At 35.7% G+C, this 18,808-nt stretch overlaps 1 protein-coding gene across 2 annotated transcripts in view; it reads left to right on the forward strand.

Moving 5' to 3' along the window:
• The window catches only part of LOC122566562 (protein GDAP2 homolog), a 68,607-nt gene that overhangs the window by 44,688 nt on the left and 5,111 nt on the right, over nt 1–18,808 (forward strand). For both annotated transcript variants that reach the window (XM_043724008.1, XM_043724009.1), the window contains exons 8-11: nt 5,875–6,028; nt 17,077–17,216; nt 17,981–18,035; nt 18,657–18,800. In XM_043724008.1, the coding sequence (XP_043579943.1) occupies nt 5,875–6,028; nt 17,077–17,216; nt 17,981–18,035; nt 18,657–18,800 (493 nt within the window). The remainder of the gene's footprint in view (nt 1–5,874; nt 6,029–17,076; nt 17,217–17,980; nt 18,036–18,656; nt 18,801–18,808) is intronic.

Raw genomic sequence — 18,808 nt, forward strand, 5'->3', positions numbered from 1 at the left:
TAAATCATGTTGTTCCACGACAGATACGTCCAACTTTATCACTGAATTTCGAATTAGAATTTTGTACAGAAAGATTTCGATAAGCGTAGAATCTTTACAAATATCCTTAAAAATATAATTTTTGTCGCAAAATGAAAGTTGCTTAAAGGTATAATATAAATATGCCACTAACAGAAGAACATGAATTCTAAAATTTGTTTAAAAATTATCTTCTTCTATTAATGCTTTTTATTTGAAGTTGACCCTCATCATTCTTAACCCTTGTCAATGTTGTCAATTGAAGTAGAAGTAGCTTGCGTTTGACAACACCGTGACGATCGAAGCGATAAAGGTTGAAAAGAAATTAGTAGTTATAATAATAACATCTGAGTAATTAGTCAACGCCTCGCGAATCGAGCGTAATAACAGAGCCGTGGATCGCGCCCCTATTCTGCCGGCTTTTTATTCATCGAACACGCAATAGTCTAAGCTGAGCAGGCGCCGTGACGCAGCCAGCGAAGGCGCGCGCCCACAAACCCAACGAAGACGCGGCGTCCCGACGTCGTTTCTCGCCTCATAGTCCCGTCTTCCTCGTTCAGGCAGCTCAGTGCGTTGCGACTCGTCGCGAAGGCTTGTCGTGTCCATCGACAAATTCAGACGTGCGTTCGTATCAACCTTGTCCACACATCCGCGAATTCTACCAAGTTTCGTTCTCGTGAAAAACAAAACTTTCTTTCGTCGATTGAACTCTCGAGACTTCGTATCGGCAATCAAGTATAAATTTACGAGTCGAGAGTAGGTTAAAGTCGGGACAAAATAGAGTAAAAATCGTCTGCAAGTTAGCATCTGGACCGATGACACTATCAAGACTCTCTCTTTTAATGATATATAGAGCGAAGTAGAAATATAAACTTTCATCAGTGGCGAAGAGAATTATAGTTTTACTGGTAGAACTTGTGAAGATTCCGTTTTGCAATTGGAGGAAGAGTGTCTGCTCGAGATACACGAGGCAGATACATTTTCGATAACAGAGTGTGCACATTGTCAGAATGGTCATGATTGACATGGTGGACGTGATCGAAGACGAGGACCGGTGCGTATTGGAAAATTGCTTTTTTCGTTATGTACCGATTTTTATCGGTAATTCGTCGTAACCCGCCCTCCCCGTTGAGTCGTGTGTTCCGTGTTACGTAAATGTACCGCATCTGACGCGTTGATCTTTGACGTCGCGAGAGACGTTCGTGCGCTCAGCTTCGTTTAATTTGGAGAATTTCGCTGTTGGACATTTGCCGATGTTGCGACTGGTTGCGAAAAGGGTGACAGAGGGGGTGGAAAACGCTGGAGCTTTCACGTATATAACGAGGATTTCCGAGCCGAGCTTTAATCGTTTTCCAATACGCGGGAACATTATTTTTGGTCCAACGCCCAGTTTTGTTTTGCGCCCTTCGTTGCTTTTGGTAATGCTCCAACAAACTGATTTCTCCATAAGTAGCGTAGCTTTTACAGGTTTTGCTACTCGAAGAAAAATATTATACTTTAACTATTTAGTAATGATACTAGTACTATACTTTGATTTGCTTTTATTTTATTGTATTTTTTGTGTACGCATGGGTTTCTTCGACGGTTTCAACTTCCAGACGAGGAGCTTAGGATGACGCGAGCTTATTGTTAGTATATTTACGCATCGTAAGCCTTTCATGGACGTAATCCACGATCATGGGAGGAAAATCGTATCGACCGTTGAGAGAATAACAATAGAGCCGGAATCTTGAACGATCAACGTACAATCATGATCGCTCACGATGACCCAATAACCGTGAAAAATATTTAATTGGACCGTGAACCATTTCGTAATTCGATTCATTCAATGAGACGTTCTCTTATCGAATCGTAATTTGTTTCTCTTTATTTATTTATGAATCTGTAATTTTTATAATGGATGATTGATAGATAGATTATAAATGTTCATACATTTATGGAACATTCGTTGTAACATTTAGAAAAACAAATTTCTGTTTGCGTTGTATTTCTTTAATTATATTCACGAAAGTATGAATTTGCATAAATCTAAAGCATATTGAGATTAACCAGTCAAACTTATTTTGTATCTGGTAGGCAAAATTTAACAAAACACATTAAAAACGTCGCGAGCGTCTGACAGCTACAATTTTTTATATTAATTTTGCGTAAATACGTGCAATTTTCCGTCATAGATTAAAATAAACCGAGTAGATAGGTTTATCTAATGGAATTCTGCAAAAGTCTGTCTTTAATCTCTTATCAAAATTTTTCTAATTAAATCTTATACAACATTGATCGCGCTAACGATGCTAACTCAAGAAAGCATACGAAGATGATTACACGTTAATCTCGCGAAAACGCTCACCTCACACTCTACTTTTCTCGGGGAACAAGGGGAACAATAGTTGAGCGCGTTCTGTGAGCAGACATCATTGGAAGGACAATGGGAGACGTAACAATTAAAGAAACAGTCGCACTCCGCCAGTAGTATACGGCAGCCCATTGTCAGACACGAATTGTCATCGTGAAAATCAGCTGATACGGAATGCTTTGTGTTCCATCGAAAAATACAGTTGCTCATGCAAGTATTCCAACACTTCTAAGAGCCTCTAACGAATATATCTAAATTTTATCATGTAATGAGACTCGAATAACATAATAAGATTGACAAAGTTTGAAACAAATCTGAACAAATACGTAGTATATAGAAGTTACAAAATATGTAGTACTACTGTACTACATATACAGTACAGTTGTACTACATATTTTGTAAGATGACTAATCATGTTGTATACTAATTCTTTGCATATGCTTTCGATAAATATCTTGTAACTACTACGTACACTTTCAACTTGGCCTCAAATTTGACCAATATAACCATGACAGTCGTCATCTCGATACAAGTTAACGAAATTTCAAAATATTTTCTGTAACACGCAACATACATACGTATAGGTACATAAAAGTTTCCTATGATAGGTGTTCGCATAGTTTCGCGAATCACTGTAAATAAGGTTTTGCTCGCGGTTTCATCGAATTCGTATCAGTCGTACATATGTGTGTGTGTGTGTGTGTGTGTGTGGTCTGTGTTGCGGCCTTGAAACTAGCTTTGTAGGGAGAGAAAAAAAAGTTAAAAATTGCGACGAGGAAAGTCGATAGCTACGCGGTGTAACTTAGTGTCAGCGAGAGGGGAAATTCTGCTTCTTTGGATGAACCTCGTTTAACCGTAGTTTGACTCGATTAACGACGTTAGGTGAAACGATTCACGGAGCGCACGTGAAACGTGCTCATTGATTTTAGTCGAATGGAATATTCATGGACGCGTCCACGCGCGACGCTACGCGACAAAACGGCACACTGTCGCGTGTCGGCGAAATGGCGCTGCTCGATTCAAGGGGTCGATTAACACATTGACTGCCGCGTTAGTCGTCGCTGACGCACGTTATTACATTTCTTAGGATCATTAAAATAAGATAAATTCCATAGGCTAATAATTTTCTGTCAACAATATGAATCACTTAGATAATATTGTTTGAGGAAAAATGCGCAAGTATAATACAATATTGCGCAAGTATAATATTTAATACAATATTTCACAAAAAATGAAATTCGTCGTGAATTTTCTGGACGCATTAGGGCTACTGCCCTGATACCTATAACACGAAATGTGCAATTGATTATTGGATACATTTGAGGTAATCGGAGGATTGTAACCGGAAAACCATATCGTTTCGTTTTGTATAATTATACACATATCGTGACGTTTGTATTGGTAAGATTATACGCTACGTTTTATAGCTATAAAATTATTCCAAATATTCCAATTTTGATATGTCGATATGGTAAGGAGAGGTGCTTGATATATTTTGAAATCGTATTGCAAGCAATCTATCTTGTTGCTTCCCAAAAAGGACATATTATACTGGTAAAATGAAAAACTACCTGATTCTTGTTTGATATTTCTAAAACGGGCGTGACAAAATATTTTATTATATAAAAATTGAACTCAGAATATGGTAAAATGAAATTGCAACATCTTTCATAAATTTAACTCTCCTATTTTGTATACTTACTTTACCTCGTATCTAATATGAATATCGAACATTTTATAGGATGATTTTATGAGACACGATGTATAGCGAAATTTTCATGCAACGAGTTTCTGTAAGATGAGTTTTATAATTTTATATAATAAGATCCGTGTAATTAGGTTTGTATCGCAATGTTCTTGCTCTAATCTTTGTATCATAAATTATACGTCCATCCGTATCACGATCTTTATTTAGAAAAATTTATATTAAGAGCCTCGTATTGCGAGCTTCATATTATGAGCCACATATTCTGAACTTCATCACTACGAGTATCGTATTATGAAATTCACACTTTATGTTCTCTATTATGGACGAGTTTCACATGGTAAACATCGAATTACGACACCGGTACAATAAAATTTCCATCATAAACATAGGCATAGTTCATATTCTCAGCGTCAGTATTATAACATTTTAATTATGAGATACATATTTAGAGGATTATACGAGTTCGTGCTGCGAGATTGCTATCCAGTGGGTCGCATGTTTTCGCAAAACCGCACGTTCTCCTCGTCGCCGCGATTAACGCTGCATGATACGACGTCGATATTCCAGACACGAGTCGACCAGTTTTATGTTTCTTGTTCACGAACAATCCATAACGAATGAAATTAGCGATAAAGTTGCGCCACCGGCTGGAATTTTCGGTGCGATTCCGCACCGTTGAGATTCTGACCGGCGATTGTAGGGTGAAACTTACATCGCTACCAACATGAATATTCGATTCTTATCGTGAATATTCGATTCTCGAAGAGAAATGGAAATTTCAAGATTCCAACCTCCGAATTCAAACGAGCTACTGCGCGTATCGTCACTTGCTAAATTACGTTCAATTGGATCCTTTGTTTGAAATTCATTGCTGACAGTAAGATTATTGCCTCTGGAGACAGACTAAACGAACAAACGTTACCTGTCTCGATGCTGTAGTCGTAATTGTTTGCAATATAATTATAACGTATGATGCATCGAATAAACATCGGATGTCGGGCTTGTTAGAAAATGTCAGACGATTTATTGATTCACTCGGTTACGAGAGTGACGTGGTCCATATAGTTACGTTATACGCGATTTGTAAACAAGATTTCTTTGCTCAAATATCAATCGTTCCGACTATGTTCTCTATGCAAATGGGATCAGGCGATCTCCATCTCATTTAAAATACAATTGAAAAATGTATTTGTAACGTATGCACAAATATACGAGAAGGTCTTATTAATCGTAGAAAAGAAGAGAAACGTAAGCCATAATTGATACAATGAATGGAAATTCATTCGAGGGAAATTTTAATTGAAGATTATATTTCCGAATGCAGTTCTATTGCTGTAATATGCTGTTTAGTTATACTTCTCAGTGTCTTCACATTTTTTCATTGATAAATCGTTGTTTTTATAGAAACTATCATTTATATTTTCAATCTTGTAGTTTGGCTATATACTATGTGAAAAAATAATTATGATCATAGTGTCATATATATATGAGTAACATTGATTAAAGGTTCAAAAATCTAAAAATTTTCTAAAATATTAAAAAGGCTGAAAGTGTGAAAACAAACAACTCTGATACGTGATTAATGCCAGACTCGTTGAATAACAAATTAGTTCCCTGAATGTTTCAGTCGAAGAAAAAAACACACTGAAATTAAACGGCATACGGCAACATAAGGCTTCTGTCGATATTTCAAGTAATACTTTATCAACTGTCAGTCTATTCCCGATGAGACTTATTGTAGCGACTAAATATTCTGAGAACAATCATCGAAGTGGCTCTTGTTCCATTGTTTCAGATACGAGAGGCTCCTCAGGAGAGCGAAAACGGAGGATCTGTCAGAAGTTTCAGGAATTGGCTGCCTCTATCAAAGTGGTGTCGATCGTCAGGGTCGACCGGTCGTCGTGTTCGTCGGCAAATGGTTCCCCGCCACTAAAGTCAATCTAGACAAGGTAAGATCGAAATTTATCGAGCCTCGAAAACGAACTTCGACCGCTAGGTCGAATCCATAGTGACACGCGAAAATATACGAGACTTTGAAATTTCGTTCCAACTATGACGAAATATGACTATCATAAATATGTTTCTGAACTTTGGAATCAATCTGGAAATCTGTAGATGTAGGTTATGAGTTGTTTATTGCGGTCATGTCTTTAGCAAAAAAATTAGTATAGAGTGTAGTTAGTAAACGAATGCGTGTAATTATTGAATGAATAATGGATACTCTGTTCGAGAGAACGTGTAATTAAGGCATCGAGGACAAAAGAGAACAATCTTTTTTTTTAACATAGATGTATATCATTTAATTTATTCTAATAACATTAATTTATCCTATATTCACCATACAAAAGTAGATGAATTCATTCTTTTCTAAATCAAACTTAGATAACGTAAGAGGATCATACTCATTAAAATTTCTCTGTAAGTGTTGAAATACTTTCACGAGCCACTTTAGGTCGGTAATTTTCGATGCTAGTATTCGAAAAGTTATCCGACTACTTGTTTCTTTATTCTCTTGCGACTCTGTTATTTTTCTTTGCTTACCGAATACGCAATGTAAAGCAGTTACTCGAGAGATAACAAATTCTAGCTTTACCGTGCATATAATTGTATGATATTTTGAATTAGCATGTCTGCTCGTGAGATTAGCACCATTCCGTCGTAAAGATACAAAATGCAGGAAATCGCAGATAGTGTTTACTCACAAACACCCTAAAAGATTACGTTCATGCTCCAAACATACTCGTGCGAATGTTCCAGCATTCTACTCGTACGAGACAATGTGTTTTTCGTTGCAGTACGTCGATATAATACAAACACTCTGCAGTGTTTTGTATCGAACTTGTTATTTTATTTTTTTCAGTACGAGCATTGAATATTGTTCGAACTTTACGAGGTTGCTAATTTATTATCATATTTCTACAATCAAACACTCCAAAAATATATTTTTTATCCTTCGGTGAACTAAAAAAACGTAGTTTCTCCGAAGTTTCGCAAATTACGACGATCTCTGTACAAAAATACGCTTTGTGTATTTTCCAACGCATTAAATCTCTCAAGGAATCGTAAACAAAGGTATGCTATAGTTATTAAAAGCACTACAATCGTTGATCGTAACGCGCAAACACTGCTGAATAAATCGAGTAGATTTCTCCGAAGAACAATCAACCCTAGTTTACGTGCAATCGGCGTTTAAAATTTTCACCTTTGATCCGGCCCTATTCTTAACCATCCACGAACGTACCATGAACACGTGAACAGGCAGTGATCGTCTCGTGATTCAAAAACGTAGAAAAGAACGCGTAATGAAACATAGTCGCGAGAGGAAAGCTTGGTGAGAGCTTGAAATCAATACATTGCGCTGCAGGGGGCTAACCTCGCCTCTTTTATTATGGGCCTAGCGTGTTTTGCGGTTCTTTACAAGCAGATCGATTCGTTTAACATATCTCGACATTAAAAGGAAATTGAGGGGTATTCGTAATAAAAACCACTACCGACAGAATCTTTTCGATTTCGTAGATTATTATACTTTCTAGTAGTGGAACATAGGATCCACAACATGCTAGAATGTCATTAATGGATTTTCGATGTTTATGTATATATGGGAAGTTTAAAATTTCACATTATACAAATATACGTAAGTCAAATATATTACAGAGATACTATACAAATATACCCGAAGTATAACATTTAGTAGGTGAAATAGAAGTCCGGTTATATTTTCCTAATTACACACAGACAGATTTTTCAATTTTTTGGATTGTAACGTATACATATATAGTAATCAAAATGAGATTCACACAGACAATGTGATGACAACGATAACGCGGCGATTTATGTATTTACGCGTAGCGTATTCGTAATTTTTTATAAGAACCTTCTTTTTTAGGGATTTAAATGATTTATTATGATTCACAATAAATGAAAGTGTCGGCGTATACGAGATACGGTGGCGGTATTTCATCGAATATCGGCATCGAGAATTAACGAGAAGACGTTTATAAATATTCAAACGGAGTTGGAAATCGTTCGAAAAGGACGTTCGTTTCTTTGAATTTAATTTTAGAAGGTTCTCTTCGAAAAATAGTGAACAATATATGATAAAACGTGGAGCGAACGTTGGTGGAAGGAATTAGCAAATTGTTTATTCAGCAGGGAGACGCGACAATAGCAAGGACCGGAAACGATTTAGAATTATTCATTGGCCAGATCGAATGTTTATTCAGAACGACGCTTATTCGATGATTCTACCAAATCCTTCGCGACGCGACGTGTCACTGATACGATCGTCGTTTGATAGCTTTGACCATAGGTTAACATGTTGAACGGACAGCCCTTTAAGTGAATCATCTTGCATCACTGACGCTGCCTCTCAATAGCCAGACTGGCGAGATTCAAAGTTGAACGTGATATGCGAAAGTTCAACTTCCGTTCGTGAAATCTTCCAATACGTGCATAGATGTTTCGTAGTAGAAATTGTGTCAGTTGTTGTATAATTAATTATGTGAATAATCAAATTACAGATTTTTCTGATATATATACGAGCCTTTTAAAAATCAAACTGATCAATTACGCTATGTACAAAAGTATCGATTTTACCTTGTTAAGGTACATAATTAGTACGTCTCAGGAGACGGAACCTCGTTTTCATAAATTTATTTATCATAAGAAGGTAGTATAAAGAATTGTAAATTTTAAAGGGAATTAACAAGAATAATTAGTTTTTAAATCAATAGTTTTTAATAGCTCTACGCGTTTTAATTTGTGAAATGAATCAGCGTGACTTCTAAGCGACTCGTACCTATACTTTTCGTGAAATTTAAAAGCCTATTCTACTTCAGCTCAAGAAAAAAAGCTTTATGTCTTTCATATAAAATAATCTAAACAAATCTCTTCCGCATTTCTCTTACCTTATTCCACACAACTGTTTCCGCATGCTTAGACAAACTTCTAATTTTCTATAATATCAAATCTAGAGAAAAACAAAGTTTTTATCTCTAGAGAAACTTCCAAGAAAAACGCGACAGTCAATCTCGACATTAGTCAACTCTTCCAGATTACCTCAAACAAACTACCATAATTTGCTATCATTTTCGCATTTCACCTCGCTATCTCTTCCAAGCTGTCATCTATCCCAACCAAGGAAATACGAAAGACGCGTTCTACCTCTGTCGAGTACAACTTTCCATTGATTCGATACACAATACGTCCTCGAAGCATCACGTCAGTCGCACTCGCGAGGATCTCATTACTCCTGCGTGTATCAATATCATCTTTGCTCGTTGCTCTCGTCCTCTCGGCTCTGTCCTCATCCCAGTGGAGTGGCGACGAGCGCAGTACCGCCAGGCGAATCGATATTTACACGTCCAGAAATAGACCGACCACGGAACAACTCCCAAGCCGAGGGCGCACCAGCTCCTCTGCAACGTCGTGCCGGCGGATCCGCCCTGGGAAAAACTTTGTTCTGGTCCCTACACGTGACCCTCTTCTGCGTGGTGCGTAGCGTTATTTCCTTTGAGGAAAAGTCGACAATGCCGAAAATAACCGGCGGCCGATCGAAACGGAAACATCTGCACGACCTCGCCCCGATCACGCGCCGATCAACTCATTTTTCCCATGGCTCACGACTGACGTCGATCGTAATCGATGGACCGAACGAATTGCCATGCTAACGAGCCTCTGTCCACCTTTTTTTGCGTTAACAAAAATCTCTGTTTTCTTCTAATGTCATTTCTTTTCTCTGTTCTTTTGTTCCTTTCTATTCGTAATATATCGAGGTAATCGAAGTTAGAGATGGTTTTAATGAATTGAAATGGTAAGAAGAGGTTTGCAGTTGTGTTTCTAGTGGATTTTGCCGAGTGTACTAGGAATCAGGTATTTGTTGTTAGGTGGCAACGGTCGTTCAAGTAATCTGCTTGCAGTTGTAACTTAATGTCAAATTCATTTACACTTGAATTATATAGATCGATATACGGGTGAATAAGTATGATCGTACAATTGAGAGGATTGAATAGCTAATAGAAGTTTGGCCTGTTTCACGGCTCAGTGTTCGATATTGCTCGTCTAACGTTCCTTCGATTTACCCCGTCTTTCTTTTTCTCGTTATTTTCCTTCACTCTTTTCTTCCCTGTCCTTCTACTTTTCATTCCTTTTCTTACCCTTCTTTTCAGTAATTTTTCTTCCACCTTTCTCTCACTCATTCATTAATGTAAAATTCGTATCAACGATAATTCATTCTTCCCGATTTTCCAAGATTCATGAAACTATGTAAGCGACCGTGAATCGTCGAAATTATACGCAATGGAACGCCAACTGACATGGAATAAACGTACATGGTCTTGAAGGAAATTGCGCGAGGATTGAGGACGCAGTAACGTTCCATCCCCAGGGTGACAGATCTGGCAATAAAAAAAAAATATAGGATGCTGTCGAAAGGACAAGGCAAAAGAAGTCGCGGCTCCGGTCCCTCCTGCTCCGATGTAGGTCGCTGTCCGAGATTCAAGGACGCACTCGATCATTCTCCCCCTGACCTCGCGAGAGCATTTTCAGGTCACACATTTATCGGCTCGTGAAAAATTACGACGAAAGGATATGCTCTCGCCTGGCTTCCACGTCGTTACGATCACCCGGTCTATTCAATATCCTTACAGCCCTGACGTTTAAGGTATCGACAACCTATCCACGATATTTTCTGCGGAAAATTTGATTTCCCAGCCAGTCGTTCGCCTTCTTTTTCTAGAACTGATCTGTTTCTTTACTTTCCTTCAAAACGCGTTGAGAGAATAATATATTGTTTAATCTTGTCACTTTGGAAATTGAAATAGCTGAGTTTCAGTGGATAACGGAAAGCATGCGGAAAGAATTTACATCAAATTTCACTTAATTTGCTTTGTGATTATTGCTCGAATTTAGAATTTGAAAGCTGCTCTATATTTATATATTAGCTCTATATTATACTGCTTGGAAATAGAGTTTTATATTATGGAAAAAGAATAGGAATAAATCATTTTATGATATAATTAGTTGAATTTACGAGAAACCATTATATATGTGGAACGGGTTGAGAAGGATGAATAAAAAATTACATCATTAATAAGCAATTAAATTTTCATCAAATGAAATTACGTTAGAGATCAGGTTAGATGTTTCAACGTTTTTAATAAATTTATATAAAAATTGCCTATTAGTGTTAGATATATTTATTGATCATAATTTTATTCAAATTATAGTAATAGAAGTTTTAATCGTATATTGTTATTCTTCTGAGATTTTTCACGTTTGTCTTACAAATCGTTAAGAGGAAAATTCACAAAGAATTATGTAGGTGTTTATATGAGACATATTGTATCAACAATTTTCGCGAAAATAAGTCGCTAAATTTAAATCGTACACATCATCATATGACCATTATACATGATATAATCAAACATTATTGGTGCATGAATATTGTTATTATTAACGAAATGAATAATTTACAATTGTGCCGTTTCTAATTCATCCTTTGATACAATCACAGCTGCAATTTGAATACGTAGTTTACTAAATTATATTAACCCACTATGCTACGAACAGGCCATTGTGTTTAGCCTTAACATATGTATGTATGTTTGTTTATGCCTCTGCAAACTTAAAAACGTTATTACGTTTACAAGACCCGATCGATTCGTGTCCGTCAAGTTGTAGGCTATGTAGCATATAGGAGAAAAGTGTTTTCAATAAAAAATCAAGATCACCTTCAGTTTTTTCAAATGACATTATGCGTCTCAGACTTCATAGAGTTGTAGCTGACGTCAACAATCGACCTTCATTGTTTGTTGTAGTTGGTAAATTGAAATTCGAGTACAACGATCGTTCTTACAGAAATTCAAAACCTAAGGAAAATTTCCACTAATCAAATAATGCAATTTCAAGCACGATCGTATTAATTTTATTAACGATCGTCCTTACAGAAATTCAAAACCTAAGGAAAGTTTCCACTAATCAAATAATGCAATTTCAAGCATGATCGTATTAATTTTATTGGGACACTAAGCGATACTCAGAATTATATGCAAATTTTCCATTTCCACGATACACAATTCCGCGTAGACAAAGGACTCTTTGGGGATACGAAACACAAGGAATACTAAACGGCTCTATACTTATTATTTATTTCCTCAACGTGCGACTAATTTTACTGTCGGCCGCCTTGAAACGAAACAGGACAAAAATTACAACAGCGTCGTAGAAGGCTGCTGCCAAAAATAATCTTAGTCTATGGTTATATATACACACACACTATGTATGATAAATACGTCGAAGAAGAAGTTCTCCAAAAATTGTTTCTCGTTCTACTTAGACTTTTTCGAATGTTGTACATAATCGAGAAGCACAGAGAAAGAGAGAGTCGAAACGTTCAACCGGTGTACGCTAATTAAACGTGTTGCCGAGATAATAAGATTTCAGGGTCGTGATACAGATAGCTCTCTTAAAGCTCGTCGCAGGGCTTAATTTTATGCCATCGTTAAATCATCGATATTTCAGAATACCTTCTTCTTTGATTACATAAAATATCGTAGCCTATATTTATTAATATCCCATCTTTGATACAGGAGTTATTGAACCTTTCGTAGTTGAGTAGGTGTTGGATATTCCATTTTGTTTTGTTCTTTTGTTGGCGTTATTGAAGATTCATGTTGAGGGAATTTTTTAGTACTTTTGTTCTAATCATCTTATATCTTATATCTTAGAAAGGATCTTACACTTTAGTTATCGTTCAATATAAAAAGGAAACTGATTTTAAAATGGAATGTTTCTGGATTTTTTAAATTTTTAAATTTTCTGAATTTATCTGAATTTTTGCATATTCCGATTCGTGGATCTCCAAATTTTTGAATCTCCGAATTTCAGGCTCGTCGTATTTTTTCAAATTTCCCTGTCTATACATTTCTGAATTTTCAATTGTCGAATTTTCCACAAATTTCAAATTTCATATTTTTCAACTTCTCTATCCCCAAGTTTTCTAATCTTTATACCTCAACGCTTTCGTACACCTTTGATCGATGAAATAAGCAATTTGATACTAAAGCCGGATGATTCAATGATTTCTCAATTTTCCAATTCGACGCGACAGGCACAGGTACACTTCCGAGACCGAACACGGTCATTGCGTCATCATACGCGATACGTCGAATCACGAGGTTGGCGATATTCGCATTTTTTCAAAGCAAAATCACGATGAGTCATCGTGCAAGAACACTTCGAATATTCCAAGAATATACAAAGGCCACGCTTTACTCTTTCCGCCTGTACCTTCCGATTTCGATTAACGAACGTCCATTCTTTTGACGATACCAGCTTCGTCCACGAACATACGCGTAATTTCCATATATTTAGCAGAGAACTCGAGTTATATGTCATTGCGGATTTTGTCATTAGATGGTATTGACAAAATCCGCAATCACTTAATTGCCAACCCAACAGATCTCATGCTGACAATGCAGTGCAAGTAAACTCGACCTCGATTGAATACATTTATATCGTTCAAAACTCCTTGCGAACTTCTACGTTCGATTATCTGGAACAAAATTTCCTATCTTCTTTTGTTCTAACATATTTTCTTCTTGAGTGACAAACTGTAACACTTCTTGCACATTCTGACGTAAATTATAATGCATGTTATTACACATAAAGTCAAATATAAACGACGCTTTAATTAATATTAACGAGCGACTGGAGTCGACGGTTCACGATTATTCAACTATTTAATTATATCAAGCTCGGTATTTACAAAGATAATTAAACCAAACTCTAAGAATATCGATCGAGCCTCAACTCGCTAATATCTCGTTTCCGATTTTCTTGTTTAGCTCGTAATCTCTCGTGCACGTAGAAAAAGTGATGAAGATGAATTTAAACGTTGAATAGATTAATTTTGGTTAAAATCTAGAATCCACGAAGCGCAATAATTTCTTTCATTCGTGAAATTCTGTTTTTCATACGCGATACTTGAAAAGATTCTTTCGTTGCGAACTTTTCGTCTCTTAACGGACGTTTCTGCGGAGTGAAAGGGGCAGGGAAAATATTTATGGAAATCAGCAAAAATTGTTTAATCAAAACGAATCTACAAATCCATTCTGACGAACGTAAAAATGTATACAATTTACCTTTTTTTTTATTTGTGAGAAGATTACGTATAAAATACGACGCCTCGTGACGTTTCAATTTGCTTAGGATCAAACTCTTGACGCAAATTGAGTCTTAAGAAATATCTGCGATATGAGAAGCTGATGTTTTCAATTTATATTTCAACAGCAGGTAAATAGATATTAAAACACCCATACCGATGATCATTTATGCATCTTCCTTATTGAACATTGAATCTTTGCTTCATTTCGCATTTTAAACCTATCTTCCATCCCTTTCTCGAATCTCATCGATTGAAAAAAAAAAAGAGTACAAAATATATCGTGAAATGAAAAAAATCTTAAAAATACATACAGTCATCACACCTTCGACCAATCGAAATAAAAGTAAATCTTTGAAACAAGCAATCTATAAAAGGAATCTACATTAGATTGCCTATCTCTTCCTTGAACCGTGCCAATTTACCAGAACGCAGAATTTAATATCACAATATCGCTCGACCCACATGTGTACGACGTCGGCCGTAATATCGGATTAAAATACACGTTTGACCCGCGCAGACCTTTTGACGTCACCGACGACGACGTCGAGGAACGAAAGGGAAGAAACATATCAGAGGGTTGGCGAATCTTCGAAGCCGACACTACCACCCATTCCAGTTGGAACGATATCTGACGGGAGGAAACGACCGACTTTCTCTTCCTCCCTTTCTCAACCGTAAACTTTTCGTATATGTGTGTAATACTTGGTGGAAACGATATGAATGACGTCATAGAGTAAAGCGTTAAGTAGGGTCATAAATTGATCTAACTGCAGCCAGAACCTACGCACGTAGGTATCTGTGCTAGTTTTGTGAAATAAATTTACAATTTAGATAACGTCTATTAAAATAATCATTTTTGCAAAAACACAAAAATGTAATTAAGTGTGTTTAATGTGGTTTTGCATTTCTGCGCGTTACATAGAATTTATACGTACATGTAGAAGTTTCTGCTTAGGTAAGCTTATCTTTCAATTATGCTTCATAACATAGTACTTTATCGACATTCATAGCATGATAATTTAGTGTCTTTTTTTTTAATCAATGTCTATAATTTTTAGCAGTTACTCCGATGTGCCATAAAATTGAAGCTCTCAGAGTATATTGGTAAAACTTGAAAGCAATCCGATAATGTATGATAGAAGTTTATTGCGAATATATACTTCATAAAAGATTAATATACAACGTGAATAGCGATTTAACAGAAATTAATGATAAGGATGATCTCACTAAATATCGTAGATTACTGATACAATCGATAACTGATTTTTGCGAAATCTACACTTGCAATAAATATCTTATGTTGTAATTTGTACGTACATTCTCGGATTAATTTTAAATATACTCAGGCTAGTCGTGTCTCGTTAAAATGTTAATGAAATTCCAAAATGTTTCGAGTAACACGCACGTTGTCATTTAACTTGTCAAAATAAATTCTGTAAATAAAATCAGAATTACCTCTATTTCATCGTCCATCATCGATAATTATTCTCCAAAAATTCTCTCACATCAGAGGCATCTCCGTTTTACCATTTCGCCAGACGAACACCATCTGATCTATTTACAATAGCAACCCGACTCATCGAAGCAGCAGTCTCTCGGTAAATTTATTCGCGTTTCCACTAATGAAACACACGTCCTTCCGTTTGGTTCCGAAAATCGAAATTACTCTCGTTGAACTGCGCCATGAGATCGATCAAACGTCACAAGGTACACAAGATGCTCGCAAACGGGAGTCTTTGATCCCGGCGAAGCGCACTCGTTATCACGTTTTAATCGATCGCACCGCAACAACTCGAATTAGTACTCCGGTTCCTCGCCCCAGTCACAGGGGTCGTGGAAATCAGGTCAGAGGCCTTGCCACCGAAAAGAGCAAAGCACTCGTCGAACCTTCGCACAGAACTCTATACAGTGGCTGATTTGGACATTTATAAAGGTTTTCTGCGAAAAGAATATATTAGGTTGTCGCAAAAGTTTGTTTCGTTTTATAAGGAAATAATGGATGCACAACATTTTTTTTTAATAAAACAAAATGGATCACATATAATTTAATAAAATAATATAAAACAAAAGATGTTATGCAATACACAAACTAACATCTTTTGGAAATATTTCTTTAGGAATAGATTGTAGATTAAACTATGAAATGTAGTTTATGTGCTATCATCGAATGTAACTTTTGTCTTGATCTTGAAGAATTTTTTATGAACTAAATGATTTATATTGTTAGATGATATATATCATTTTGGAGAATTGTAACGTACGCATAGGAGTGTTCAAGTTTATTAAATTAAAGTCGAGGGTTGAAAATTAATGAGAATTTTAGAGAATAGACAACATGAATTAATTATTTCTTTCGAGGGGTAGTTTTTATTTAAAGACCTGTTAATAAAAATAGTGGCATAAAAAGATATGAGGAAAAAACAAGTAATTTTTATTGTATTATTATTTTTTTGGGACCTGAATTTAGAATCTTTTTCAAGCAGAGAATTATGAATAAGGGTTTTTGCTGCAAAAATTATAATGCCTTGTATTACCATAATACAGGTTTGCACTACCACATTTGTCACTTGTATTCTTAAGTTACAATTTTTCTATATACATACGAGAAGGAGATATGACTGGTTCCAATTGCGCAACTCGCTTTGCTTAAGCTACGTTGTGTCATAAATTTCATTAAGCTTTTGCTAGTATGTAATACACATGACTCTATTCAGAGAAAAGTTCGTGGAAATTAAAAGATAATTTATAAGGTTAATCTAACGTGTAAATAATTCGGCAGTTCAAAATTTTGTTAAAAATTTACTAACGAAGAGTTTCTTATTTTTGTTTCAGGCACTTCTATACCTGATACAATTGTTGGATCCAATTGTTAAAGGCGACTATGTTATCGCTTATTTCCATACGTTAACAACTAGCAACAACTATCCCAGTTTACACTGGTTGCGCGAAGTGTACAACGTGCTTCCTTACAAGTGAGTCTCTTTTCTTGTAACTTTATCTTTTTAATAATTATATTTTCATTGCAAATAAGCTTGCTTCTTCTCAAATCAGTATTAAATAGTCGTCATTTTTCGAGAATAAATATCGTGGTTTTCGATGAACTAAGCTAAGATCAAACCTTTAAAATTAAATTTAAGAAGACGTGGATTAATTAACGTTTATTTCGAAAGATAATTTTAATTTGACATATGGTATATGTCATTAAAACCATTAAATATATAATACTAAAGTTATTTTATCAAGATTAATTCATGCAATCAATTTTTAGAAAACCTTTGAATACGTAAATATGTATAATATAATACTAATATGTATAGAATACAACAGCCCATTCCATTTTCTGAAATAAAACTTTGCTTCAAAAATTAAATTTTAAAATATACCTACTTCAGGGACACTTATTTATCATTTCATCGTGTTATATACTGTTCGTAACAATTAGTCATATATAGCACTAATTTAAATGATACGTAATTTTATGCAAAATTCAACGTTATGATCATGAAAAATAAATTGACGTATTAGATAAACAGAAGTGATGCAATGTTGACAAGGATTTCTATCGGCAAAACTAGTTCTTGTAAAGGAAAATTTTCTATTCCAAATGAAAAATGTATTAAACGTGTTATATATCTGTCAACATTTTTAATCAAATGCATGTCAATGAATTATATACGTTAAATATATATATATATATATATATATACACATTAATATTAAAATGTTTCTATTGCAGGTATAAGAAGAACCTAAAACACTTCTACATTATCCACCCGACTTTCTGGACTAAGGTAAACACAAAACCAATGAACTACTCAAAAATGTATCAATTTTTCCTACTGATGTGTATCGATGTATCAATTTTAGTGGAAAATTTTTACACAATCAGAAACACTATCATAATTCAGCACAATAAATTTGAATAAGAATCGATAAGGAGTGTCGATAAAGTCCAAGTTTTAAGGCGTAATAACGTCTTCTATTATTGTATTTCCCACATTTGTGTTCCATGTTAATCACACGATCGTATCGAACTTCCTGGTTTTCCGGCAGCCATTTAACAAACGCGTTTTCGCGCTTGCGATTTGCAAATTCATGCAAACACATCCTTGACCCTCCGCGAGACCAGCCAGTATCTTGTGAACTGGATCTTGCATTGTTAGCGAGACAAAATGTTCTCAAAGTAACCGCCAAATAAGGCAAACGACGATGTCGATGAAGCGGAGGAAAATAATTGGACCTCTCCGTTTTTCTTTCTCCTTGTCAATTTAAGAATAATGATAGTGTATAGATTGTTCTAATATAGTTTAATCGTTGAACTGAAATATCTCGTTGATTTAAACAAGTGTGAAAATGTGATAATATCAAACTTGCGAATGTAAATGCAGTAATTTCATTGTTATCTATTGCAGATGGTGACGTGGTGGTTCACGACGTTCATGGCTCCAGCCATCAAACAGAAGGTTCACAATTTACCTGGAGTAGAGTATCTTTATGACGTGATGTCTCCCGAGCAATTGGAGATTCCTGCGTATATCACGGAATACGACATGACGGTACGGTC

Source organism: Bombus pyrosoma, linkage group LG4 (genome assembly GCF_014825855.1).
Source record: "Bombus pyrosoma isolate SC7728 linkage group LG4, ASM1482585v1, whole genome shotgun sequence".
Lineage (NCBI taxonomy): Eukaryota > Metazoa > Arthropoda > Insecta > Hymenoptera > Apidae > Bombus > Bombus pyrosoma.